Source organism: Syngnathus acus, chromosome 23 (genome assembly GCF_901709675.1).
Source record: "Syngnathus acus chromosome 23, fSynAcu1.2, whole genome shotgun sequence".
Lineage (NCBI taxonomy): Eukaryota > Metazoa > Chordata > Actinopteri > Syngnathiformes > Syngnathidae > Syngnathus > Syngnathus acus.
The window spans coordinates 1,223,206-1,249,915 of NC_051107.1; the positions used below are offsets into that span (position 1 = coordinate 1,223,206).

The 26,710-nt window shown below is 42.8% G+C and overlaps 2 protein-coding genes across 5 annotated transcripts; one reads left to right on the top strand and one right to left on the bottom strand.

Moving 5' to 3' along the window:
- Window positions 1–457: 457 nt before the first annotated feature.
- Window positions 458–3,762, top strand: pax4 (paired box 4). Of its 3 annotated transcripts, XM_037242627.1 has the most exons (10): window positions 458–528; window positions 612–742; window positions 1,447–1,662; window positions 1,741–1,822; window positions 1,904–2,002; window positions 2,074–2,156; window positions 2,225–2,273; window positions 2,335–2,378; window positions 3,045–3,102; window positions 3,304–3,762. In XM_037242627.1, exons 1-10 carry the CDS (start codon window positions 495–497, stop codon window positions 3,414–3,416), a joined length of 909 nt encoding a protein of 302 aa, XP_037098522.1. In that variant the 5' UTR covers window positions 458–494; the 3' UTR covers window positions 3,417–3,762. The 3 variants fall into 3 exon arrangements, with proteins under 3 accessions (XP_037098522.1, XP_037098521.1, XP_037098523.1); XM_037242626.1 differs by lacking the exon at window positions 458–528 and having other exon boundaries at window positions 546–742; XM_037242628.1 differs by lacking the exon at window positions 458–528 and having other exon boundaries at window positions 546–742; window positions 1,741–1,807.
- Window positions 3,763–3,936: 174 nt separating this feature from the next.
- Window positions 3,937–26,704, bottom strand: hgfa (hepatocyte growth factor a). 2 transcript variants are annotated; one of them, XM_037242615.1, is made up of 18 exons: window positions 22,640–26,704; window positions 20,530–20,677; window positions 20,316–20,434; window positions 19,811–19,925; window positions 16,507–16,649; window positions 16,308–16,428; window positions 16,110–16,228; window positions 13,751–13,922; window positions 13,440–13,573; window positions 12,098–12,191; window positions 10,863–11,002; window positions 9,336–9,365; window positions 9,125–9,257; window positions 8,971–9,045; window positions 6,291–6,428; window positions 6,103–6,209; window positions 5,897–6,030; window positions 3,937–5,564 (listed from the first exon to the last, which is right to left on the bottom strand). In XM_037242615.1, the coding sequence occupies exons 1-18, from the start codon at window positions 22,701–22,703 to the stop codon at window positions 5,388–5,390; spliced, it is 2,163 nt and encodes a 720-aa protein (XP_037098510.1). In that variant the 5' UTR covers window positions 22,704–26,704; the 3' UTR covers window positions 3,937–5,387. The 2 variants fall into 2 exon arrangements, with proteins under 2 accessions (XP_037098510.1, XP_037098509.1); XM_037242614.1 differs by having other exon boundaries at window positions 20,316–20,428; window positions 20,515–20,677.
- Between the last annotated feature and the right edge of the window lie 6 nt (window positions 26,705–26,710).

The following is a 26,710-nucleotide window of genomic DNA, read 5'->3' on the forward strand; positions in this document are numbered from 1 at the left end:
AGTTGAGAGAGGGAAAAATGTTGCTTATATAAAAAGCACTGCCGGGAATATAAACTCATAGTGCTCAATAAAAGTTAATTTTGATACATTTAATTGTGCATTTGCATGTTGTCCAAAATAAACTGAAGCATATTTCTGTGCTTCCTTAACTTGAAAGCTTATTTAACTCATGAGACCAAGATGGAAATTGACATTAGTAATGGCATATTTGCATTTTGGATTTATTTTTAAAAGCACTGACAGTAATTAAAAATAATAATACTTTTTGTGCTCCCTTCCTTATTTAGTGACATGACAAGACTGGGAACAAGATGAAAGTTTACATTTTTGTTCTTATTTGAAGAAAGCATGTAATCTAATATAAAGGCCTCTGGCTCCAGATTGAAATAGCCAATATTGACATTTCAGGTTCTCCCACGTCACGCACACGCTGAGCTATAAATAAGATGAGGAGGCGGCTAGAGCACCACGAGTCACCTGCACCTCCAAGCGGGATGTGCGGGACGCATTTGGAGCAGGCAAATCCAGGTCAGCTATACTTTGGGTCATTTTGAGAAGGTGATTTACTAGGGAGATGATTGTTGTTTGTGTTTTTTTTGGGGGGAGAACAGGAGGTGGAAGTGTCAATCAATTAGGTGGGACGTTCCTTAACGGCAGACCTCTCCCGGACGCCAAGAGGCGGAAAATGGTGGAGCTGGCCTCAGAGGGGGTGCGACCAAGTCAGATCTCCAGGATCCTGAGGGTATTTGGAGCAGGGCAAGAATAATTTGGGATTTTTCATTATGGTTATTTTTTACTTTTATTTGAGCCTTTTTAATTGAGTTATTTTATTTTTCACAGCAAGTTTTTTTTTTTATTAGTTTTAGCTTTTGGCCAAGTGCAAGATTATTTATTTTAAGTATTGTGTAAGAAAGTAAATTACAATTCTTAAACAAATTTTAAATCTATCTTCTGTATGAATTAAAGTAATACCAAATTAACTAAATGAGCTCATAAACTCATGTATGATATCAACTGACAGCTATATTTGTAGCAATTTTAGTTAATTTCAGTTTTTCATTTTCATGTTTTAAAAAGCATTTTTGTTTTATCATTCAATTTCATTTAAGGTATTTTCTTAGTTTTTCGAGTAACAGTTGTGCCTTGAATTGAGAATTTTGTGACCAAAAAATGGACACTATCTGCCAATAGGTAGCGGCAGAGAACTTCACGACATCTGGCCACTATTAGTTCATGTTACTTCACTTATCAGTTCATGTTACTTCACAGTGAACATACAAGTTTGCCAAATCTATGAATTGACATTATGAAATAGAACGTCATAATTTTGCTTCAATTCCTCGGGCATTGCCAAAACTTAAATGTTGGGTCACTTGTATCTCAAGGCGCCACTGTTATTTATTTTCCCGAATTTTGCCGAAAATGTTACACGGGTGTCTTTTTCAGGTGTCCACAGGCTGCGTGAGTAAGATCCTGAGCCGATACCGTCTCACCGGCCTCGTCCAACCCAAGACGATAGGCGGAAGCCGGCCGCGGCTCCTCACACCTAGCGTCATCACCGCTATCGTCCGACACAAGCGGTACAATCCGTCCATTTTTGCCTGGGAGATTAGGAAGAGTTTGCTGGACACCAGAAGCTGCAAGGCCTCCAGGGTTCCCAGCGTAAGTCACAGCTTGGAATTTTTATTAATTTTCTTCTCAAAGGACATTTAGCCGCATTTTAATGTTTCATTTCATAAGGTGTCGTCCATAAACCGGATTTTAAGAAGGATCCCATTGGAGGAGGCATCATGGAGCGATGCACACTGTAGGGCTGAACATAGTAAGTTCTAATAGCTAGGAATTTCACCATCTTATCAGTATCGATCGCATTTCACATGAGTTCACCTAATTTTGGGGGCAGGCACAGCCAGAGAAGAAGCCATGGTGACCAATCCCAAAGGTGCCCACCAGAGAATCCGGACCACCTTCACTCCTGAGCAGAGCAAAGTCTTGGAAGAAGGTGGCAATAAATTACAAAATTCGAGTCACAATGAATGAATTTTTTCACGATTCTAAGTGTTTGTACTGCAGAGTTTTCTCATAGCCAGTACGCCGACGTGTACACCAGAGAGAAACTCTCAGCCCGGATCAGACTTCCCGAGGACACTATCAAGGTAGGGGAAGAAACTGTTCTAGGTAAATCGCTAATTCCGAAATGAACTTGCTATGTCTCCATTCCAAGGTGTGGTTCTCAAACAGACGGGCCAAGTGGAGGAGGGAAGTCCAACAATGTAAGTTTGTTGAATATCAATGGAAACTTGTGGGGACACTCAAGTATTTTGTCCTTCCCAGCTGCTGTAGATCCAAAAGTGCAAGGAAGCATCCAAACGTCACAGGTAATACCTCACACTATAAACAAATGCTGGTTTGTTGCCATTAACCATTCACTTGGTAGCTGTGGATTTCCACCAGTTACTTTTACCCAAGGTTGGGTTAAAAAAAAATCTACCAAGTAGATTGGGTTGAAGATTGGATTTGGGCAGGCTGGACCTTGTCATCATTTTGGACAGCTTTGTCATACAATTCAATAAATTCAATTTAGTAATGTAACATTTTTTGAAGAAAAAAAAAAAAGTTTGACGCTCTACTTGGCTCAAGTTGAACCAATTTTGGTTTGTTTCGTACAAAAAATAAAGTTGTTTTAAAAAATAATCCAGAAAATTGGGTCAAATTGACCCAAGTAATGGGTTGGACCAATTTTGTACCAAAATTGGGTTATTTTCAACCCATTGGTTTTGAGTGCAGTGATAGCATGGGAGCCAATTTCTCTGTAGCTTTAACTAATCGGTAAATAGCTGGATCAAAATGACCGAAATTGGGTAAAAAAGCAACCGACCATATTTTGGAAGTTATTTCTTGAATCGCCAAAATTAGGTCAACTGCATAACCCACCAAACTGTGTTGTTGGGCTGGTCTGTTTTTCAGCCAATTTGTGTTATTTCTGACCCAAATGTTCATTACACACACTGTAGAAATATTCATGCTGCTTATTATGCTGGCAGATGACCACAGGACCTTCGTACTGCAGCACATATCAGATGTTCCCCGGTGGTTACTCAGGTTTGTAAAGTTCAGTTTAGCACTAAATTGTGATTTAAGATAGTAGGGATAATGCCAACTGCAAATAAAAAAAAAAACTTGAAATACCAACCATAAAGTATTATTGCATTGCTACATAGATGCTATATTAGCATGTGTTAGCATGAAGCTACTAACAGTCCACACCATGCCACTAACCTTTGTTGGAAAAATCGGCGTCAGGTTTTGGGTGGTCCACGTGCATCTCCGTCCCGCAGCTTGATCAGCAGCATCCCAAAGGCTCTTCTATGTTGACCCACTACCATCACAGCGCACAAGATAAGGCCTGGGCTTAACCTGGAGCACCACCTACAGGAGGAACACAGATCACACCAATCTGCCTCAATGATTTCAATAAAAAGTTATTATTGCATTTTTGGCTTGATTTCTCGACAGTCACAGATAAACTGCTACTTTTTGAAAGAATTCCTATTTATTGACACAAGTGATGGTAATAAAGCACGATTGGACGACTGGACGAGCGCGTCAACGGCGCGTTTAACATCCAGAAAGACGGTAGCCGCCAATCATAACGCCACGGATCATAAGCAGAAGTAGATGACATGTCCACATGCTTGTGCTAAGGAAATGATCTGTGACCATTTTTAGTGTTCGTGTAGTCATCCCAAGAATAAAAAAAAAAAATTACCTGGAATCCACTTTCATATTTCTTGTAGTAATCTTGGAGTTCCCTTCAACAAGACAGAAGAAATATGATTAGTACAGCTATTGTCATTTATTAAATCATACGAGCAATAGGCGATTGTGTTGCACTGCAATGGCACAATTTGTTTCCTTTTTTCTTTTTTTTTTTTATTAAAATGGGAATAACAAAGTGGAACAAAACACAAAACCAAAAAGTCATAGGGCCAAAAATAGCAGCTTTTATAAAAAATAAATTCAGCCAGTTGCTGTGATGTTAAAAAATATCATGTGATATTTACAAAATTTTACACTGGGCTATGTACAACGTCAGGCAATTAAATAAGAGTTAGTAAAAAAAATGAACACTTAAAAAAATTTGTTTCTTATTTGGATTATGCCACAGTCAGTTGAGGAAACTGTTATTAGGGGCTTACCGATATGGATATTTTAACGCCGATGCAGATTCTGACTTTCGGGATTCAATTAAGCGATTGATTAATTAAAAATATATCATGAATAAAATCTCTTTTTCCTTCCTTTTTTATACAAGAATAAAAATAATTACAGGCAGGGCTTTTGACTGATTTACATATTTTTTTCCTTCAATATTTGTTAAATTTTACAGAGAATAATCAGCTGATTATTTTTGCCAATTTTTTTGGTAGAGTGAATATTCTAATGTCATTATATTTTTCTTATGTTTCAATGTGTTAATATGTGTATAATAAAAAAATTGCAAAATTTTGGTTGATTTTTGCGATTTTAAAAGAGGAAAAATCGGTCGACCAAATCGGCCTGCCAATTAATCGGTTGCGCCCTAATTGTTGCTAATACATCTAAAAACCACATATTTTAAATGTTCTGAATTGCTTTTTGCATAGATGACATATTCAACTCAATTCCTTCAAATGCTCCATCACATGAAAAATCGATCCAGATGTTGTAAATAGTAAATAGTCCAAGCCTAAACCAAAGAAATGATGAATAACCATTTAACTGACAAAGTTTCCAGCCAAAAACGTCTTCATTTAGCCAGCAAACCATCAGCCTCTTTTTGTGTGTATGTGCTCATCTGGTCTTAATTAATTCCAAAACCATTTGGACCGCAGTCGACAATAAATATAGTCAAGCTACCTCTTCTCTTTTTTAAATATATCAAACATCATTAGCGGCAAAAGGAAGTGATGGGAAGGGAAGTTGGATCTATGAGACCCATAAACTCGCGTTCGAATATCCGTCCCGTTATGTACATAAGGCTTCACTTTGCATGAAAGAGAAAAATAACCGAGTGACCGCACACAGCCCACCAGGGGCCACGGCAGTTCCCTCCAGAAAGCGGAGGCATGTTTGCCTTGGCGAGGGCCGCCGCTCGCTCATGCTACAAGCATTAGCACGAGAACCTCGGAGCTTGACAGCAGCATCCAATCGCACGCCGAAGCTTCTTGTCCGTTACGGACCACCGTCCGAGTATTCAAGTAAATTCCAGGAGACGATTCTTAGTCACGGTTCGCTTCACACAATCTTCATTTGCTTAGTGGAGATTCCATTTGGTAGTCAGTGATTGTTTTCCCTGAAAAAAATAACTCCTTGCAAAGTTTTTTTTTTTCTCCAGGCCTGCTCGGTCAGTTCGTGTCCGGGCCGGGGTAAAGCTTGAAGACTTTGTAAATCCACTGTGAGTAGAACGCCACGTTGACGAAGAGTGCCGGCCGTGACGATGCACACTTGGTGCGCTGGATGCTCACACCCACCACCACACGGCGTTCCTGCTCCTGGCACACCAGCGGACCACCATTGTCTTTCTGGAGAAAGGAAAAAAAAAAAATCAGTAAAATATGAATTAGACTACCAAGAGACAGATGTTATTTTTGTCCACTTGGGCTCACTATCCTCTTGTTTTGCTGTAGCGTCAGTCAGATTTTGGGTGCATGGCTTTAAAGGCGGGGCCTTGCCCGGTGAGTGACGTGGGTGTCAGCAAACGAGATAGTAGAGTTGAGCTGTTAACCTAAGTGAAATGAATGTGTTCACGTTCATGCTTCTAAGAATCCCACCTGCTTTGGAGCATTATGTAAAATAAATTTAATAAGTGCTTTATGAAATCTGCCTAGCAACAAGCAAGTTAAAACTCCCTTACTTCGCACACGCCTTCTCCTCTCTTGCCTCCGGCACAAATCCTTCTTTCTCCAGCGTCCCCCTTAATCCGCGAACACTTGTCGTCGTCCACCATCGGCATGGTCACGGCGTTCAACGCCCGTTCCCGTTCCTTATCTGCGTAGCACAGCAATTGTGGGAAGGCTTCAGTTTTTGAATGCGAGTGAAAGCAAAACAAAAACAAACTACCTCTGGTTTCGCCCCATCCGTACATGGTGCAGTTGATGCCCTCGGCGATGTGACATTCTTTGACGGGAAGATGAATGGTGGCGGCTCCCTCCGACACGGGCGCAGGGCTAGAACACGCATCAATCATAGATAGTCATGCTTGACAATGGAGCTAAGGGCGCTCACTTGGAGGAATGTTGGCAACTCACTTGGCCAGTTTCAGCATGACCAGGTTGGATCCCTCCGGGCCGCAGATAAGGCGAGATATTTTAAGTCTGGGGTGACGCGACGACTCGTTCAGGTGGCGTAGTCCCACCTGTACGCTGTATTCCCTCAGGTCGGGAACGCTGTCAAACACATTCAAGAAGAAAAACAATATATTTTAAAGCACATTATAAAGAAAGAACCACAAGCCCTGGATTTATATAAAAAAGACAGCTTAATTAATTGGACACAACAAATAAAATTCATGACATTAAAGCAATGAGCTGTATTCAATCGATTAATAAATTAAATTAATTTGTCAAAGAAACCAATTAAATAAATTAATAAATAATAGTGAGTATATTCAATCAATTAATAATAAAATAACATTTTACTCTGTATAATTATAGCATTTTATATCAAATTTAAACAAAACTCATTATTTTTATGAATTACATCAATTAATTAATATGAAAGTACATATCAATTAATAATACGATACATTGAATTTATAAATAAAAATACACAAAGAACAGTGAATTATTTCTGTCAGACAACAATAAAACTAATTAAAGAAATTAATAAATTCAATAACTACTGTACATTAAATCACCTATTATAAATTACCGTTTTTTGCCATGTATAATGCGCAAAATTTAACTAATTTATTGTCCTAAAATCTGGGGTGCGCATTATACATGGGTACCGTAATTTTCGGACTATAAGTCGCATTTTTTTTCATAGTTTGGGTGGGGGGGCGACTTATACTCAGGAGCGACTTATGTTTTTTTTCCACAAATTTTTACTTCATCATTAACACATCACTTACTTAAAGTATAGTTGACCACTTCACATGTTATTTTTAGTATAGTTGATCACTTCACATGCTTTGATATCTTTATCTTGAACATATTCAAAACATGAAAAATAGAGAGAAAAAATCAAATAAAGTAATTAACACTTTAAAGCGCCATATCCTCTGGACATGTCCTCTGTCACCAGGATGACATGAAGGACGAGAAATTTGATGGATGGATTTAATGATTTGGAGTGACACAAATGGTTTGATAATATTGTTGTTTATGTGATAGTTATTTAAAATATAGTTTATATATCGTTGTATGGGCCTGTGGAATAATTTGAACTGCGGCGCGGCACACGGCATTGTTGACAAAGGACGATCGATAAAAGACGAGAAATTTGATCGATGGATTTAATGATTTGGAGTGACACAAATGGTTTGATAATATTGTTGTTTATGTGATAGTTATTTAAAATATAGTTTATATATCGTTGTATGGGCCTGTGGAATAATTTGAACTGCGGCGCGGCACACGGCATTGTTGACAAAGGACGATCGATGGATTTAATGAATTGGAGTGACACACATGGTTTTATAAACGTGTTATTTATGTAATAGTTTTTTTTAAATAACTGAATGTTACGTCAGGCCCGTTCTCAGCTCCTCGTTTGTGTTTGTCACGTTAGCATACCGTATCGTTTAGCCTGTTGTTGCTCGTTCATGTCTGTTCTTGGTGTTGGATTTTGTCGAATAAATTGCCCCCCAAAATGCGACTTATACTCCGGAGCGTCTTATATATGTTTTTTTTTCACATTTTTGGGCATTTTATGGCTGGTGCGACTTATACTCCGGAGCAACTTATAGTCCGAAAATTACGGTACATTTTTTTATTTTTTTATTTTTTTATTTTTTTATCCGGATATGATACGGAGGCCGCCATTACAGATGCGCTTTCTTCTCTGCTGTTCACTTCAAACACGCTCCATACGAACACAATGCTCTCGTATCAGACGCTTGCTCGATCACCTGCTCGTTTGCTGTCACAATGTACCCTACACAAATCCGAAACATTTCTTCGCTATCGAGTTTGCTAGCGCATGCGCAGTGATACTGACCGGCAGAATAACATCCGGTTGTTCCCAAAGATGATCTTTTTTCTGAAATAATTTTACGTTTACGGACTTAAGTAGGAGTCAAAATTTGGGTGCGTATTATACATGGGTACAGGCTTTTTTCCAGCATCAACATGCCATTTCTAGGGTGCGTATTATACATGGGGGCGCATTATACATGGAAAAAACGGTAAGTGAAATAAGAAATCAAATAAAATGTATAACTTTCAAAAACGAATTCAATAAACACATTAAATCAGTAAACTATACATTCGATAAAGGAATAAATAATAAAATTAATTAATTCAATCAATAGTTGTACTAAGTTCATTTTGTTTTTCCTTTTTAATCACTTCACTGGTTCTTTTATCTCAAACTAATTATTTTAGGTGCATTACCTGACATGTTTCGGCGTGTACTTCTGCCTTCACTCTGATGAAGGTGGAAGTACACGCCAAAACAAGTCAGGTAATGCACCTAAAATAATTTGTTTGAGATAAAAGAACCAGTTAATTCAATCAAGTCGATAAACACGAAATTATATTAATAAATCAATCCCAAAAATAAAGTTCGCAAATCAAGCATCAAAAGTGTAAATAATGTAATACAAGTGAACAGAATACGTGACTTAAATTTTTTTTTCACATATATATATATATATATATATACATATATACCACCAATGGTTTACAAAAACGACCCTGTACTAAAAATTGGTTGACATTTGCCCCCATTAAAGCCTAGTAAACAGGATTCCTCAAAAGTTCGTACCAGGATGTGAAGCACTGCTGGTCCGTCAACACCCAATCTTCTCTGATCAAAGAACCTCCACACATATGGATCTTTCTGGAACAACAGCAGGAAACAACATAAGATTATTTAACTTTCACGGGAAGTTGAAAACAACAACAGCAAAGCCTCTCACTCTCTCTGGATGCTGACAACCCAGCTACCATCCGCCCCTCGCACTTGGTGGCCCCCGACGATGCGAGTGGTGATGTGGACGAAGCACGAGATCTTGGGCACGGTCGGTGCTGGACCGGGTGGCGTTTGCGTCGCTGGATGTCACCAGATAAGAGAGGCCCATCACGACATGGGCTGCGGCAAGCCGGTGGAAAGCGGGTCAAATTACTCACCGTTTGGAGGTGTGGCTGTTGTGGAATCACCTGAACAAAGCAAACGAAGCAGAGCATGGATTTCCAAGCAATTTTTATTAAATACATTTTATAAAGCAAAAAATTGCATCTTCTACCACCAAAAATTAACTATTTCATTTGTTTTATTTATTCATGTATTCATTACTCACAGTATACATATGATTTATATCTATTATACTGTAAATAGTAAGTACTTATTAATATTTATTTATCGTATATATTAATTTTTTTACATGAAAATTCACTGTGAACCTAGGAAGCTTTATTGTTTAAAGTTGGTCTGCGTTGCACTCCCGTCCCTTTCTTAATTTTGGTTTCAATTGTGTCCTCTGAAGGTCGCTGCTTCGATTTCTTCAACAAAAATCTTGTTAGACCGATAGAAGTTCACGACTGATGTGCAAATTTACTTTCAGACTTGTTTAGTTTTGTTGCCAATAGGCGTGATCGTGGAACTAATTCCAAATCCAAGCAATGAATTAATTACGATGATTGATGTGATTTGGCACATCTGCTACTCAGATGCGTTTCTCTGTCAGTCGGACTAACAAGCAGCAGTGTTGCGCGCTACATTGTTAACATTCTTGGCAGCGAGCGGGGTGTACAGTGTACTTGGCTAGCGGACTGTAAACATCAGGAGGCTGGCAGAGCTTTACACATCGCGCACACAACGAGAACCTCTGGTTTGCCAAAAGAAGCCACGCAGCACAAGATGCTACTTGTTACACTGGCGGCTCTCCAGACTGATCTGCTTTCTCCGATAATTAGCCAGGTGGCCAAAAGGTGTCAAAACGCACCTGACACCTGCTTGCACTTTATTTTTCGCACATTCCTAACATTCCCAAACACAATCCCGGCAACAGAGGCCTTGTGTGCTTTTTGGGACCCAATGTGCTGATCGAGCACAGATCAAACGCTTGGCACCTGGTCCAAAAAAGCGGATTTGTGGGCAAAACGCAAAGCCGTCCCTTGAGGCCTTGCCGAAGAGTTCCCACGTCGTCCGTTCTAATCAAGCCCGATGACATCACTGACCTTTCCCTTAGTTACGGTTGCTAAGGCGGCCAAGCTTTCCAAGCTGACATGAGAGATACGGCAGCGTGCCTGCGAAGGTTACGGTCATGCGCCGTGTCAAAGTGACAAGGAAATAATGCAAAACAAATCAAGATGGACGCCAAGGCACTTCAGATTGCAGGCCAAGTCAACCATCAACAAAGAAAGGACAGCAGGCGTAAGACCGCTTTGCATCATAGACACCAGAGAACATGTTGCGAGCACTAGCACCAAGCTAGCTTAGGTGGCCAAGGACAGAAAGTAGGCAACATATTAGCGGCATAACGTTAGCATTTTGATGACTAGCTAACACGTCAGTAGCAGTGAGCTGAAGGAACAGGCTCAAATTTTCCCTTCAGCCTCGCCAAATATGTAGTTCTGTGTTGCCGCATGATTGAGGGGTTTGCATTTTAAAGGCTAATTAACGTCAACACAAATAAGGACGTGCCATCCACTCACAGGGTTTCAATTTGCAGTAATCCCAAGCCAGGCGAGTGTTCGGGTCAGTGTAGCACCACGGGCCATGTTTGTCCCGGTCAGGATTTCGGCAGTAGTTCTTGTCCAGCCCTACATGGGATAGTGTAGAGTGAGAATCCCCGCTGTAAAACACACACAAATATAGATGCTCATGTTCTGTTTGTTATTTGGCAAACAGTGGATATCACAAAACACACACGCACACACTGCACGCTGAGCGGCCACCGTGGGGCACAAAAGTCGCATTTCAATGACTGCGGCGCGCCCGTACAAGGAAACGGCGGGTTTGGCCAACAGCGCTCATGGGACTTTGAAAGTATGCGCTCTCAGACCGCCAGGAGCCACGTCTTCCACGGTCCGCACTTGGAGGAATTCCCATCCAAGGAGCACGCGAACCCTGTTCTCGCGGGTCTCCTGAAAAGCCATTACTGGATGGGACCGACACACACATACACACGCTCACGGAAGCACGGCAATTTGTCAAGAGGTGAAGATAATTTCACTTCCCAGGAGGATGTTAAACAAGCCGTGGTGCTTTTTTCCTTCCCGGGACGACCCCTCACCTCAAGCCGGGCTAGACTGGCTGGCGAGGGGCGCTGATTGGCTTTGATCTGCAGCCCCGCGCCAAGCACTTCCCGCGGGTCAGGGGTCTGCTCTGGAACATGTCCATCTTCCCGTGCCGTTTTGGCTTTTAAAATTCCTGTAAATTAAGCCATTCCAACCTGGAAGCGTCAGGAATAATAATTGGGCTTAGCAGTGACCCCTGAGGAACCCCTAATTTCCTCCGATTTATTTTTTTGCCGTTTGTTTTCAAGGCTTAGCTCCATTCATATGAAAGGGATTTTCACATGGACAGAAAAAGGGGGGGACTTGTCCACTTGTCAACAAACACTCATCAGTTAGCAGCGAAGAATGTTCCTCCCTCTCTCGAGGAAACATTCCCAGTGTTTCGCCGCTTGTGTTGGCTCTGAAATAAGCAATAGATTTGCAAAAATGTAACGGGCACATGGCTAGCCTTGTTAGCTTAGCTGGCCAAATACTCATCCCATAAAATTTTGGTTCACGAGCTAAGCGCTGCGTTGACTATGCGGTCGGTTGATCATCTCAAATTTTTCTAAACATTCCTTCAACTGTTAAATCATAATGAGCTTCTATAAAGCATGCATTCAGAGAGCAAAAAAATCACAAAATGAATCAATAACTGCCACTTTTTTTACCTGTTGATGTGAAGGGACCAATTGGCGCAAGGAATCCCTGAGCGCGTGACAGCTAAGGTGCCCCGGTACGCCTCCCCGTTGTCCTCGTAGCATTCTACGGAAGAAGAAAACTTTGTTATTTCAAGTACATTTTCCTTCCCAGGGGGCCGGCAATCGGGCTTTCTCCTACAACGCCTAATTGCAATCAGCGAACGCGAGTGTGTGGGCTCATTCGGGAGGCGTGCTGTGCTCATTTTTAAAAGTCCGCCGAGTGTTCTCAAAGGCAATAAAACATTTGAAATGGGATCAGAGCACGTGTGGTCTGCTTCAACAGAAAGCAGACAAACATGGGAAGTGACAGCGCTATCAAAAGTGTGTTGCTTAAGGCCTTCTGGGAAAAGGCTCCTCTTAGGCTGCATTCAAGAATCCTGGGAAATTTGCAAAAACATGGAATTCCATGGTGTGGAACTAACTAAAGTATCACAACAGCATGTCCGACGATCGCCAACACAAGGTATCGATATTAGCGGATTTTTAGCAAAAATAAACGCTAATGAGAATGTATTGTAATATCCCACAAAAGGTCAAAGAAAGACAAAGCCTTTACTGAACAAATTTAAGAAAAATATTCTACGTAATATTAATAACCACATTCATAAATGAGCTGTCACTCAACAAGCAAACTAGCTAATAGTTAGCCATTTCATTAAAAGCCACAAACTGAGGAAAATAGTGTGGAATAAGACATACTATATCTCTAAAAAAATCAGCTAGCGATAATCATCCATCCATCCATTTTCCGAACCGCTTAGTCCCCGCGGGGGTCGCGGGTGTGCTGGAGCCTATCCCAGCCGTCAACGGGCAGTAGGCAGGGGACACCCTGAACCGGTTGCCAGCCAATCGCAGGGCACACAGAGACAAACAACCATTTGCACTCGCACTCACACCTAGGGACAATTTGAAGTGCTCAATGGGCCTAATAAGCATGTCTTTGGGATGTGGGAGGAAACCGGAGTGCCCGGAGAAAACCCACGCAGGCCCGGGGAGAACATGCAAACTCCACACAGGGAGGGCCGGAGGTGGAATCGAACCCACACCCTCCTAACTGCGAGGCGGACGTGCTACCCAGTGCACTACCGAGCCGCCCGCTAGCGATAATCAAATCATTCTAAAATATTCGCTTCAGCCCATAAAGAATTTAAACAAAGTATTAATGTATACACAAGATTTTTTTTTTGCTTTCAATTTATGATACAACATGGAAACATTTTCCAGTTTTTTTAGAAGTGAATTTTTTTCCAGATTCCTCGCACGTCAGCACGTGGCTGACACGTTGTAAGCGCTTTGCCTGAGAGTGATTTACCAGTTTTCTTGGCCGCCTGGGCGTCACACCTGGGGATGTGCGTGCAGTTGGCTCTGCGCTGATTGGGATCGCTGGTGAAACACCATGGGTACTCTGACCCATCTGGGTTGCGACAGAAATTGTCACGCAGGTCCCTAAGAGAGACAAAAGCAAACACAATGACAGTATACAAAAAGACCATCTTTTATCTGTTTGGCGTGGCAACAGTCAGAATAAAAAGACCCTTGAGAGAGAGAGAGAGGCTTAGCTGAATCCAAGATGTCAGGCCTAGGGGTGAGGAGGGGGGGGAGGGACGAGGGCGCATTACTCACTTGCATTTGAAGTTATCTGGAAGAAAGAAGTGCTGGTGGGGAAACTGCGAGTCCCAGCGCTGACACGTCACCCCTTCAGGAGTTACGTTCATGGTGCCGCGGTACTCTCGACCCTTTCCGCGGACGCACCACATCGTGGCGTTCACATCTGGATCCTCCCTGGAGTCGGACTCTTAAAGAAAAGAAAACAAGAAAAAGGAAGATATTAATCCTGACAAGAATGTGCCATGTTTAAGATGGAGACAGATGATCAAAAACAGTAGCAACCCCCCACCCCCCACCACTGTTCTGTTTATTCATAACACTGACAGACGCCTTGCATTCTTCCACACCGGGACATCCGCAACAAGACCTTACCCAAAATATAGTTCATATTAAATATTCATGATATTTGGGGAATTTCTAGCATTAGTATCGCATTTGTTTATAGCACAGTGTGGCCACTGTTATCATTTCAGTAGCGAGCCAATCTTTCTCACTTGGGAATCCACAATAACAAGAAGACATTTAACCCTTAAGGAGGTCCCTTAAATGTTCAACTGCCAAGACTTTTGTTTCATAAATAATTGACGTCGACACAAATACATAGTACACACTTTTATACTTATACAGAAAAACGGTAGCGAGGCAAAAAAGTGTGTTTTTCATATTAAATAGTAAATGTCACACAGGAAATGTTCGTGTTTTGTTTTATGAAAACATAAATGTTAAATTTATGACATCCAACACTTTGAATCTTCCCATTGTGGGAATCTTTTGCTTTGAAAGCATCCTAACAATGAAACGATCCTAAACACATTCAGGTGGAATTCTTCCCCCTGGATTTCTGTCTGTGTTTCTTTAGCCTTTGACAAATGAGACGAGAGAAGATGAAGGAGGCGAGGTTGTGTTTGGGGAGAAAAAAAAAAGGATTCTTGAAGTAACGCATGCCAGGCAGCAGCACAGGTCGGTGTTTTTTATCTGTGCGAGGGATGCACACATCTGGCCACAACGCCCCACCCTGCCTGTAAATCATTAGACGCACTGTAAAGTCAATGCATACGGACAGAAACAAAGAAGGATGCTCGCCTTTTGTCTGTGAGCATATTTCACTGAAACTAATTCCGAGGAATCTTTGTGTTGCGAATGTTCCCATGACTCCACGGGCTCATTTTAAGGTCAATGTGATACAATTTTCTAATGCCAAAAACCTTTTGCTGGTGTTATTGCAAAGATTTTCACAGTCTAAAGCAAACTGGAGGCGGCTCGGTGGCGCACTGGGTAGCACGTCCGCCTCACAGTTAGGAGGGTGCGGGTTCGATTCCACCTCCGGCCCTCCCTGTGTGGAGTTTGCATGTTCTCCCCGGGCCCGCGTGGGTTTTCTCCGGGCACTCCGGTTTCCTCCGACATCCCAAAAACATGCTTGGTAGGCCGATTGAAGACTCCAAATTGTCCCTAGGTGTGAGTGCGAGTGCAAATGGTTGTTTGTCTCTGTGTGCCCTGCGATCGGCTGGCAACCGGTTCAGGGTGTCCCCCGCCTACTGCCCGTTGACGGCTGGGATAGGCTCCAGCACTCCCGCGACCCCCGTGGGGACTAAGCGGTTCAGAAAATGGATGGATGGATGGATGGATGGATGGATGGATGGATGGATGGATGGATAAAGCAAAATGGCAAAATAAAAATGTCTAATAAAAAAAAATGGAAATGTACTTCATCTTCAAAATGTACTCGCAAACAACTACCTAAACAATTAAAGGATTTAGGTTTATATTTTACATAATCCCACTAGCTAGCAAACTAGCTAACTAGTAAATTTGCCAATTTATAATGAAACTAACCAATTAAAAATTTGACATTACAACTAGTAGAACAAATCCAAATAGATGAAGTGATGTGCTCGATTTTATGTAGATTTGCTATCTACCTTACAAGTTAAAACATTTTTAAAAAGCCAATTATTTAGACTAGCCATTAGCCAAGTAGCTACGAATAAAACTATAACACCTAAAATGTGAACTCCACTGTACTAGCCCTCCATGACAAGCCAGTTTTTAGCATGACTATGCTAACGAGCTAGCAAGACTCTAAACAGTTCCCTTGTCTAATAAAACAAGAGGGCTCAACTCACCACAACAAAACATTCAAATTGAGAAACCAAACATACTAACACCACTTAAACAGTCAAAACCAGCAAAGAACCAGCAATACCTTCTGTCGCCATTAATCCACAAGACCCAAAACCATCGTCTCCCCATTGCCATTAGCGCTCACTGATCTCCTAATACCTTGCTAACAGCAGCTATTTGCAGATTTGAAACTGGCCAAGATGAATTGTCGACAAAGCGCGGAGAAGGATCCGGGAGTGAGCGGAGCCCTTACCACACATGGTGATGTTGCAGTACTCCCAGGGAGTCTTTGGATCCATGGTGTGGCACCATGGACGGAGGCGATTGTCCGGATTGCGACAGTAGTTATCTGTCAAGCCTTTGTCCCTGTACCTGACCAGGAGATGAATGGCAGAGGTTAAAAACTGCAAAACCAACCGCGACTATTTTTTGTCGATATTTGTTGACTGACTTTTTGGGCTGGAATTTGTGTTTGTGGGGTCTGGTGGAGTCCCATCGTTGGCACTCCTTGCCGCTCTCGGTATGGTCAACTTTGCCCCGGTATTCCTCACCGTTACACGTCATGCACACGTCTGCGGACATCATTGAACCGCACATTTATTTATGGTTAAAACACAAGCCCGTATCACTTCTCATTTGGTGCGTCTTACCCTCCGAACACTGCGGCACGCCACACTCCTCGGCCCGTACGTTGGGATCGGTGGTATAGCACCACGGACCACCGGGGTCGTTGTTGGGATTCCGGCAGAAGTTCTCCCTCAAGTCTTGCATTGGGTACCGATCGGGATAAAACCTACAAAAGGGAAGTCGACAAAACAACTGTAAGCTTCTAAAATAAATTTCAGGAAGCCGCTGGGTCAGTGTATAGATGAGGGTGTTCCGCTCTCGCTACCTAGCAAAATAAATCCAAATCCCATTTGCATGAAAGCCGTGGCTACAAGATTAAAAACTGTTGCGATCGAATGCAAAATCGGTCATTGATACTCCGTTGCTTAATGAGCGCTACCTGCTGCTCTCTCATGTGTGAAGGAGGCTGACAGGACCAGGAGCAAACCAGCAGCGTAGAACGTGATGTGATTGATCACCCACCGTGACACGCATTTGCGTGTGCCCCTTAAAAATAATCCCCACTTCAGTTAACTGGGCGCAGTCAAGCAGCCGTTAAAGAACAAGGCTTAGGTGTCAAACCGGGATCTTGATGTTTACGGAACTCTGTCTTTTCATAGGATATCTTCAATCTTTTAACAATGCCAAATATAAGTCATGGATACACCTTGTCCAGATGTGTGATGGAGCTTAACAGGACCAGGAACTGCCAGCACAGACCGCCAAGTGATAGCTCAGCCAACGTGACCCGGATTGCACCTTTTTGCATGCAGCCTCAAATGTAATCCCCCTTCTGACGAGTGAGCGTGGTCAAGCCACAGTGAAAGAGCAGGAACCAGAAACGGGCTTGCGGAAACAACATTTTACATGGACAAGGTGTGGAAATCAGGATATCTTGACGATCCGGACTGACCGTGAACTTCTAATACAAAAAAACCCAGCAAAAGTCTACGGATTTTTCCAGCCTGTCAGCAGGTTGTCCGAACACTCTACCCTCAGCGATGACTCCTTTCCTGGGGGACTTTACTCTAACCCTGCTCCCCCTCCCCTTTCATGCTCCGGGGCTTACATAAAGCTCCGACACTAATGCACGACATCATTCAACCCAGAACAAGGAGAGACGCGATGGGGAAAAAAAACAACCAAAAGAAAACGCCACTAAAATTTCACCCCTGTTTAGCGACGCGGCACCAGAACCCGAAACATCTGCTTTGTGTTAAACCTCTTTATAATGTCAATGTTTTTATGTCATACTCGAGTATATAATAAATTGTATTACAAGGTAGTACACGGTACCCCTCACAAAACAGGTCGCATGTGGTGAGGAGTCCATAAAAGGCTGCCGCATTAAGCGCGAGTTAGCCGCAATGATGTTGCGCTAACAGATGTTAGCCAGTTACGCCTTCAATTTATCTGGCTGCCAGAGTTGGTTCACATTCTACATACGCTATGTTTCTATGCGCACATATTTTCTTTGAACGCACTGGCAAGGCACGACCAAGGCGATGCATGCCTGCAAAAGCCACTACGGGTAATATTTACGACTTAAGGTACGGTATACTCCATAAAGTCGGGCCTCTGGAGTAGTAAAACAAGTTGTGACTCTGAAAATGACAGCTGAGAATGACACTGAAGAAGATCGATGTATGGGTTTTTACTTGTAGCTTCTATGACACGTTTTTGAAACGTTAGCGTGTTTACCTTGTGAGACGAATGTAAAAAAGCTTATGTGAAAAATGCCACTTGGAATTTTGGATAAGATGAAATCCAAGCTAGCACATACATTTAGTATTGCAAACTAATTCTGACAAATTAATCCAGTATTAAGGTTCAGAACTGTAACATTTTGGCTAACATTGTTGTGTTCATATTTAAAATGCAAATTTAATTCAGTAATATTTGTCATTGTAAGACGGCTGATTTTGGACAGTTACGAATGTTCAATACGGGTCATTTTTAGGTGCTGACCACCTGGCGTCCATGTGAATTTGCTGAGTTATGTGACCAGCGTTATGAACACGCAGAGAAATATTTCACCCTCCATGTAGCGCTGGGCGTCAACATGCACTTCCTCAGACAACATGGTTCAATTCCCAAGGTCCAAAGGACATTCCTGGATGGAAACATTGCGAGAAATCACCGCTGTTTGCCGTTGTGTCTGATCAAGCATGAACAAAATATGTCGGGAGCTTTGACGCGGCGGTGCAGCGGAAGGTTAGGTCGCCCTCGGCGGCACTAAATCCCGTCAAAATCAGAGGCGCTGTGTCTGATTACCATCTGGAGGGATCGCTGACTAAGAAAGAATTTACTACGTTTCATTGAGGGGAACCTATCTGCGGGTTGGCGAGCTCAGCTAACAAATGTCGTTTAATGCCATTTTTATTTAGCAACACTTCAAAACACTGTCTCCCTGCGGCACGGGATTAATGAACACTGCTAATGACAAGTTGGCACTGAACCATCTCTTACGCAAATAAACTTAAGCGTACATCACATAGCAGAAGGGAAAACAAGAAGACTTTCTCATTGTCCATTGCGCAATGAAATTTTGTTGAGGACGCCTCAGCCCATTGACGCAAACAATGAAGAGACAAATAGAACATTTATGAAAGCAAGTTATTAAACTATTACAACAGTAATAAAAAAAAAAGGACACGAGTGTCTGTATAAAACGTTTGGTACATCGATAAATGGTGAGAAAAGAGGGAGCCAGTTTTTAACCCATAGTGAGCGCTCAAGAATTGTTTTAGTGCCATCATGGTCAAATTAACATAGCAAGAAGAAGCAAGAGTAAACCAAGACGACAGATTGATGGGCTATGCGGTTAGCATTAGCCTGCTAGCCCTTGTTTGTGAGATTTGAAGATTGAAAGAGGCTGGCAAAAATGCAATGATGTTGGCAGATGGATTTTGTATGGAAAAGATTCTTAGAATTTTCCGCTAACATTAGCTTGCTAGCGCTCTAGAATCAAAGATGAGCATAATGAATGTCAGAATTTTGACTGTAAAAAAGGAACTAGTTACGATTTTTTATAACTAATACACCAAGCTCTGTGTATTATTTTTTTACAACTCCGAATGTTCGTTACATTCGGAGTTGTAAAAAAAATGGAAAAACTCCTGACTGGCAAAATAAATTCGCATCTATGAGGTGCGGATCGGCTCTACCTTGTGGTGGCATTGAGAATTACAGCCGATTTATTAATTTCATGAAAAAAAGCAGTAAATAAATAATGATTTTTCTCCCCAACTCTAAACCTATTAAAAAGATTTTGGTATTTGCCTGCAGGCACAAATTTAGCTGTGACTTTCCGACATTTTGAAGGTATAAAAGGGAGGGAGTACTTACGTGTGTTCATTGATGTTATTATCAGACCAGGCTTGACACGTTATGTTCGACTTGGTCCAAGACCTCCTCCCTCTGTAGTTGTCCTTGGGTCCCATGATACACTCCCTTATGTAATCTGAACAGAGTGGAGTAAAAACCACTTAAAAGAGTCCCTTCATATTGCATTGTTCTTATAATCTGGACGATTTTCCCGAACATATTTTGGCATTGACCATATTTGGTCAATCAGAGCTTTTTATGTTCTGCCCACAACAACTCTCAGGGTTCATTAAATGTCACCAGGGTTGCTGGTAAGGGGGAGTTTCCGCAAAATTCTCAAGTGCTAGATTCCACAGGCCGCACGGCGCTACGACTGTAAACAAAGATACTTTACGGGCTTGTTTACGCGTCACTGCCGAGTGTCCTTTTCAAACGCATTTGTTGTGTCAACATGCAAGTGTTCGTGTGTTCCCGAAACGCAAAGAGTCGTGAATTAACGTCACGTTGAAGGAGCCAAATTGTTTACCTTTCTTTTCATACAGCGTGAAGTTGGCGCCGGCCTGCTTCTGTGCGCCGTGGCTGAACCGGTCGAAGGGGAGCAAGTGGCATTTCCTGTTGTGTTTGTGGAAGTTGAAGGCCCTGCACACAGGAAGATGTTAGAAGATGAACGCCTGATTTAAAAAGGAAACAAAAACGGACCATGACTAGAAGGGCCGGACTATCACCTGCAGTTGAAGTGCTTCTTGACTTTCTTGCACTTGTGGGCGCAATGTTCCTGCGAGCGACTGTTGCGCACCACGGGAGACTGCGGGCACTCGGCACAGACCAGCAGGTGGTTGTCAGACTTTTCATAGCGTTGCAAAGACTGTCTGCTCTTTCGACAGTCACCTGATGGGCGAAAGACTGCAATCACGTTTCTAAACGTATCACCCAAAACGTTTTTCACAACAATTTTGTTTCACTTCATTAAAACTATCATAAGTCGGGATGTTTTTTTGACACCCCGCAAAAATAAAAGTAACCTGTAAACGCCGTATCAACTTTTTTTTGTTTTTAGCAGGATTGACGAGAATATGAAGAAGAAACTTTCAAAGTTTTATTTGTGTAATTTTTCAAAAACAATCAACTCATTCACTGCCATTGACGGCTATAGACGTCTTAATATGAAAAGGCCACTTTATCAGATTGTTTGCAACTAGTAGCAAATTTACAATTTTTATTTTAGCCAAAGGTGAACTTTTATTCAAAATTGTATAATTGTTAACTCTAAATTGTTATACTCCCTCGCAGAGTTTCGCTCGAAAGTCTAAAACGCTTTCCAAATGTTGGATGATAGTCAAATTCGACCAAAACACTTTAAAATGATTAAAATGAAATATATCTTGCATGCATTCCGATTTCAAATCAAAGCAAAACATTTGTGAAAACCGTCCGATTTTTGGCCCCAACGCTTTTAAATTCCGACCAAATGTACCGTTTCTGGAACAAAATTCTTTGTTAAAATGTGAGAAGGAGTCAATTTGGAAGCTATTATAGTACTTAGCATGATGTATTCCCTCGTAAAATCTTGCGAGGAGACATGGCACGAGTAAACGCCGTAAAAGTGACAAGCAACTTGAAACATTGCCATCGCTCTCGCTTCATTCCGAAGGCCTCAGTTTTTCAGCGAGAACCGCATGAAGAGAAGCAGCGTAAAGACAACGTGTGCGGATGAGGGGGTTCACAAGGAGGACACTGCCATAATTTAAAAGCCCAAATCCTCCCGTGTTCATTTCCACCTGCCGAGCGGCTCCACCTTGTATAGAAACCGGGCTTTGGTTACAACGTGCGCTCGTTTCACTTTACAAGCGACACGAGCGGTGGTAGCAAAGACGCTTAGAATTTTTTGGGTTTTTTTTTACTTTTGACGTGCTATTAATGTTTGGGCTCGAGTGCAGCACATCTGGCACTCATCACAGTGTTGTTGCAGTCCTCGTGTCTGGCCAGGCCCGCTCAATTAGATTTCACTTAAGCTCTTCCTCACACTCGGCAAAGGTCTAAAATGCACTTTGCTGTGAGCGAAACGCATGGATCGTTGAGGGTGGGCTGCGCTGGGGCCAATAAATGGTGGGACCGATACAGCTGTTATCAATGATGTCAATTATGATTCCATTCCAGTGGGATTCAAGAGAACATTAAATCTTGAAATATGAAGGGCAGCCATAGTGATTTACAGAATATATTTTTTTATATAATTGATGTCCACAAAAAAATTACCAATTTTTTTGCAAGTATTTTCTAGATGAAAATATTTTATATTTGATACAGTCTACAGACTAAAAATTATATCCCCATTAGTTCTGATTACACCTTTTACCAAAATGTCTTTCATCAGGTTTAAGATTGGCAAAAATTACCCTGGTTAAATTACAGCGCCACCTGTTGCTTTGGCATGTACTTGACAGCCGACAAGTGGATCGTGATTTTATTTAAGGGAGCGATTTTCTGCTTTTATGTAAGAAATGATAGCATCCTCATGTATTCTAAACTTTAGTGCTGCAATGCAAATTATGCTGGCATGCAATGATAAATAAAAGGAAATAAGAAGGCCTCTTGATTTTACTCTGCAGGTAGAGCAAATATTAAATCTTTGTGCCAAACACTCATTAATTGCTCCAAAAACAAATTCTCACTTTTAAAGTCATCAAATGTCATGCTGCACTCGTGCGTCAGTCAACGCAAAAGTCCACTGGAAAAAACGCTAATTTAACACTTTCAGTACACTTTTAAAGATCACATCGATACACACGCGCAGGAAAACACACGCGGGGAGGCGAGCATAAAGTTGCCCATGGTTCGGCATCATCTTACCTGCATCCAGCAGGCTGAGCAGCGCGCACACCAGCGCCTGGTAAATCCATACGTGCGTCCTCATGGTGGACTTGAGCGGGATGTGCGTGTGCGTGGGCAGCTTGTTGCGCGGAGTGAGACACACACTTCGGGATGCTCCAATGTAACGTCCTGCGTGGCCGACGTCCGCCCAAAGACTCGCTGGTAGAGTCCACGCGCGTCCTCGGTTCAACCCGCCCACTTCACTCGACTTTTTCTACCAGAGGCGCCTGTCTGGAGCGCGAGTCAAGCGCATTGACGTGCATGCTGGCTCAAGCCACGTCCGGTGCTTGCTTTCAAAATAAAACCAGACTTCGGTTTAAGAAATGTCACGAAAAATATTCGTGTTCATTTCTTATTTCAGTTTTTTTTTTTTTTAATTGTTGGGGGAAAAAGTAGAAAATAAATATTTTTAACTTAAATCTAGTTTGGTGATAACATATTTTGTCACATGTATGCTGTACTGTACATACGACTTGATACCAACTATATCCAATAAAATAGACATAATACATTGTGTATATTTTTTGTAAAATCTTTTTTGGTAGATCTCCCCACCCGTGTTGCCATGGAAAGATTGATTTTGTTTTTTGCTCAATTTTGTTGCCATGTAGTCTCTTTATCCTCCAATGTACCTATTTCAACATTACCTTCCAGATGAAGGGTGACGAACATGCTTTTAACCGCCATGCATGAGAGCACTTGATGGATTTCAGTTTAAGAAATAAAAAAAGACTTTGAATACACGTTGCAATTCTAATCATGCATACAAATATGATGGATGACTATAGGTATTTTGCAGTTTGTCCTGCAGCTGATTTACAAGCCAGATAAAACACAAATGAATCTCAACGTGTCACTTGTTGACATACTTTGCTGTAAGTTGGTCGGAAATCTGAGCGCTCGAACTTCTTCAGACGAGTACCCGACGCCAAAAAAACGGGATAATTGTAAGAGCAGGATCCCGCGTGCGTTCGTCCCCGTTGCCTCACTTTGGCTGCCGCGGAAAAACAGATGGGATTCTTGGCGGGCCGTGCCAAAGACCACTTGGCACAAAACACCGAGATCCTCAGCCAGTTGCAAAACGCCTTCAGGTACCGAAGCACATAAGCAGGAAATGCTCAAAAACAAACTTTCACTTCCAATCAATCATCGTAGTACGAACGTTTTGGGATTTCTACCCGGTTTAGAGCTATCTGAATACATCATAGATATAAAAGGGTGGCACATCATCTTAAAGGGGATATTCTGGTGGCCCAGTAAAGCGTATGTTTAGGGTTAGGGTCAGCTGGAAGTGATCCAGTTCAGGTACCAGCATACGGGACTTTTGTTGGGCCCTCACCCGAACTTGACAGGAAATCCACACTTGAGCCGTTAATGGCCGGCAGTCTTAGGACCCTCCAGAGAGCAAGAGAGAGACCGGCGTGGTGGAGGAATGGTTGGAGGCAAATGCCAGACGCCCTGGTAAGGGCTCATTAAGACGTGTGCAGGTCATTTGGGCTTTTCTGCCTTTTGGTCGGCATGTGTGTCGGAAAGTACCGGCAGGTGTAGAGGCATGCTCACATCACATCTGTCAATCAGCTTCAAGAAGAAATCCAGACACGCAAAAACATCTTTTTTGGTGCGCCTGCCAACTCTTTGAAGTACAGCTAGCCCCAACATCCACCATTTCAGGTAGATACGTTAAGTCTTGATGCCTGATTATGCATTCATTGGGGGGGGGGAAGGTGCTGGAGGCGGGAGTGATTCTTTCCAAACATACCAAAGCGAGGGGAGTATTAGCTTCCACCGATTGTAGTCCCATTCGAGACCCCCCAAGTCTCCAAAACGTCAGTCATTCTATATATACTTGGTAGGGTTAAGCGCTAGGTTAACAAGTCCGTTTTGACGCAAACGCGAACAAACTCCCCAGATGAGTTTGTGCTAATTTGCCGTCAACCTGAGCGACAATTCCAAAGATCTTTATCCTTTTGTTTTGTGGCTGATTATTCCCCAGCGATTCTGGACTGTTGGACAATGCGCTGGTACCCTCAAAGGTTCTGCTTTGCTAGCCTTGACATTTTCACAGAAGAACCTGTCAAGTCCTGATCCTGGGAATGATTATCTTCGAGTCCAATAGTTACGGTACAGGAATCAAGACCGTACCTTGATCAAGACCACTACATAGACATTCCGCTCGTCCTCCCAACATACCAACGATTAAAAGCCTTAACGAGACAAAACAAAATTGCAAAGTGTCATCCTTTGAACGATCCTTCAAAGGGGATCAGTTTTCCTCAGATGCTAGAGACTCTGCCTCGCTGGGGAGTCCCCACATTTGACCCACAGTGTCACCATTAACGACGCCGAAGCCGGACTTTACCCGTCTAATTATTTTACACCCCAGCTGGCCGGCACACCCGCTCCGTTGCCCCGCACTCTCGCACATGAAGGAGGCTAATCACCGGTGTGATCTCCCGCTTTTCACCTCTGACCCGCCCAACACTAGAATAACAAGGTCCACCCCTGCAGCCTCGCAGCCCCTCAACACTTTTCCCCCCAATTAGGAGAGTGCCTTTCCCATTGCAGATGACAGATGAGCGGTCAGGGGGGCGGGGTGTCAGACCTCCTTTGCTTAGCTTCTCCCGGTGCCCGCGGAAGGGATGAAACAGGAGGACATCCCGGGCCCTGGGGAGCCATCTTAGAGGAGATGGAAGTCCTGTTGACGTAGATAAACGACTGTCTGAGCGGAGCAGCGAGACGGGGGGCAGCGAACGTGAATACATCGGGGTGCGGCGGCAGATGGAAAAGAAATTGCATGGAAGGAAAATGGAAGCTGCGATGTTCCGTATTAGGAAGCAGGTAGAGAAATCAAGTGCGGGCTCCAACGGCCGGAGGAAAACCGCGACGGGGACGGGGAGATAAGGCCTAAGGCCATTTTCTTCCGCCTGCAATAAAGGCCGAGGCGCACTCCAATGAATCAAGGCGTCGGGGGCTTTCCTCTCTCTGTTGTGTGTTATGTCCACCGCTAATGGCCAGCAGATGTGGACGTATTTCACAAGTGCGTCTTTGGAAAACATTCCCGCACATAAATCCAATTAGATCGCATGAGCGAGCTGGTGAGACGGTAGAGTGTGAGCAGCGACCGCCCAAACAGCTGACTTAAATAATCCCATTTTTCCACAGGTAGAAGGTTCGCGGCACTCCCTGTAGGTTTTAGTCTGGTAATTTATTTGGGTTTGTCTGGTAGTAGTGCCTAGATGATAATCTTTGACAGAGTGCGGGTTCTTTTTTCAGGAGATCCAAGTGAAGTGTTTCATCCTACGTGGAACAGCAGATCACCTGTAACGGGATGCATTCTGGAGAACCGCACATAAATCCTGCAACGCACTTGAGCTTGAAGCAACAAACCTTACTGTATATGTTATAGCGCGTCCTCTGGGAGGCATTAATCGCTCATCCAAAGTCAGTCATGAAGTTCCTGATAGTGTAAATCCATGTTTGGACAAGAGTGGAGTATGAGAGCCAGGTGATCTCTGCCCTCGGTCTGGGATTTCAATAAAGCTTGTTGGGGTGAGATAAAACGCTGCTGAGCCATGCGGCCGTCAGGAATGCACAAAATAAGAAGTGATGCATGCAACATGTTGGCCAAAGTTGGTCGAGAGCGAGCAAAGTCTCAGAAGCCATCGGCCTGGACTGGCCTCTGGGGGAAGGGGGGGGGCGAGCTCTAGAATTCTATGGTGGATGCCAAGACCTCCTTTTCGAGGTTCTGCTTCTACTTTATGGCCCTGCAAGCAACTTGAGGAGCAGAGAGTGGAGTGAAGGGACGGCTTTGTATATTTCACAACGTTTGGACATACATGAAATGAAAATCAAAATGACCTGCATTGAAAGAAAGCACACACACAAAAAAAAAAAAACAGGCCACGAAAGTCCCGATGGACTCTTTAAGATAACCTGGCAGGCCGGGCGAGATTCAGATTCAGGGGCTGGTGAGTACGAAACCTTCATAGTCAGTCAGTCAGTCACTTTTGTTTGTTGGGTTTGCTGGCTATGCTTTGGTTTGGTAAGGGA

Bases quoted from the DNA above. Each gene is read 5' to 3' on its own strand.
- hgfa (XM_037242614.1), bottom strand. From the start codon at position 22,703: ATGAGGACGCACGTATGGATTTACCAGGCGCTGGTGTGCGCGCTGCTC. The intron at 12,192-13,439 runs GTAAATCACTCT...CTTCTTCCGTAG, and splicing joins CCAGGCGGCCAAGAAAACTG to AATGCTACGAGGACAACGGG. The intron at 11,003-12,097 runs GTAAAAAAAGTG...TGTGTTTTACAG, and splicing joins TGGTCCCTTCACATCAACAG to CGGGGATTCTCACTCTACAC.
- pax4 (XM_037242626.1), top strand. From the start codon at position 575: ATGATTGTTGTTTGTGTTTTTTTTGGGGGGAGAACAGGAGGTGGAAGT. The intron at 2,003-2,073 runs GTGGCAATAAAT...TTTGTACTGCAG, and splicing joins GAGCAAAGTCTTGGAAGAAG to AGTTTTCTCATAGCCAGTAC. The intron at 2,379-3,044 runs GTAATACCTCAC...TTATGCTGGCAG, and splicing joins GAAGCATCCAAACGTCACAG to ATGACCACAGGACCTTCGTA.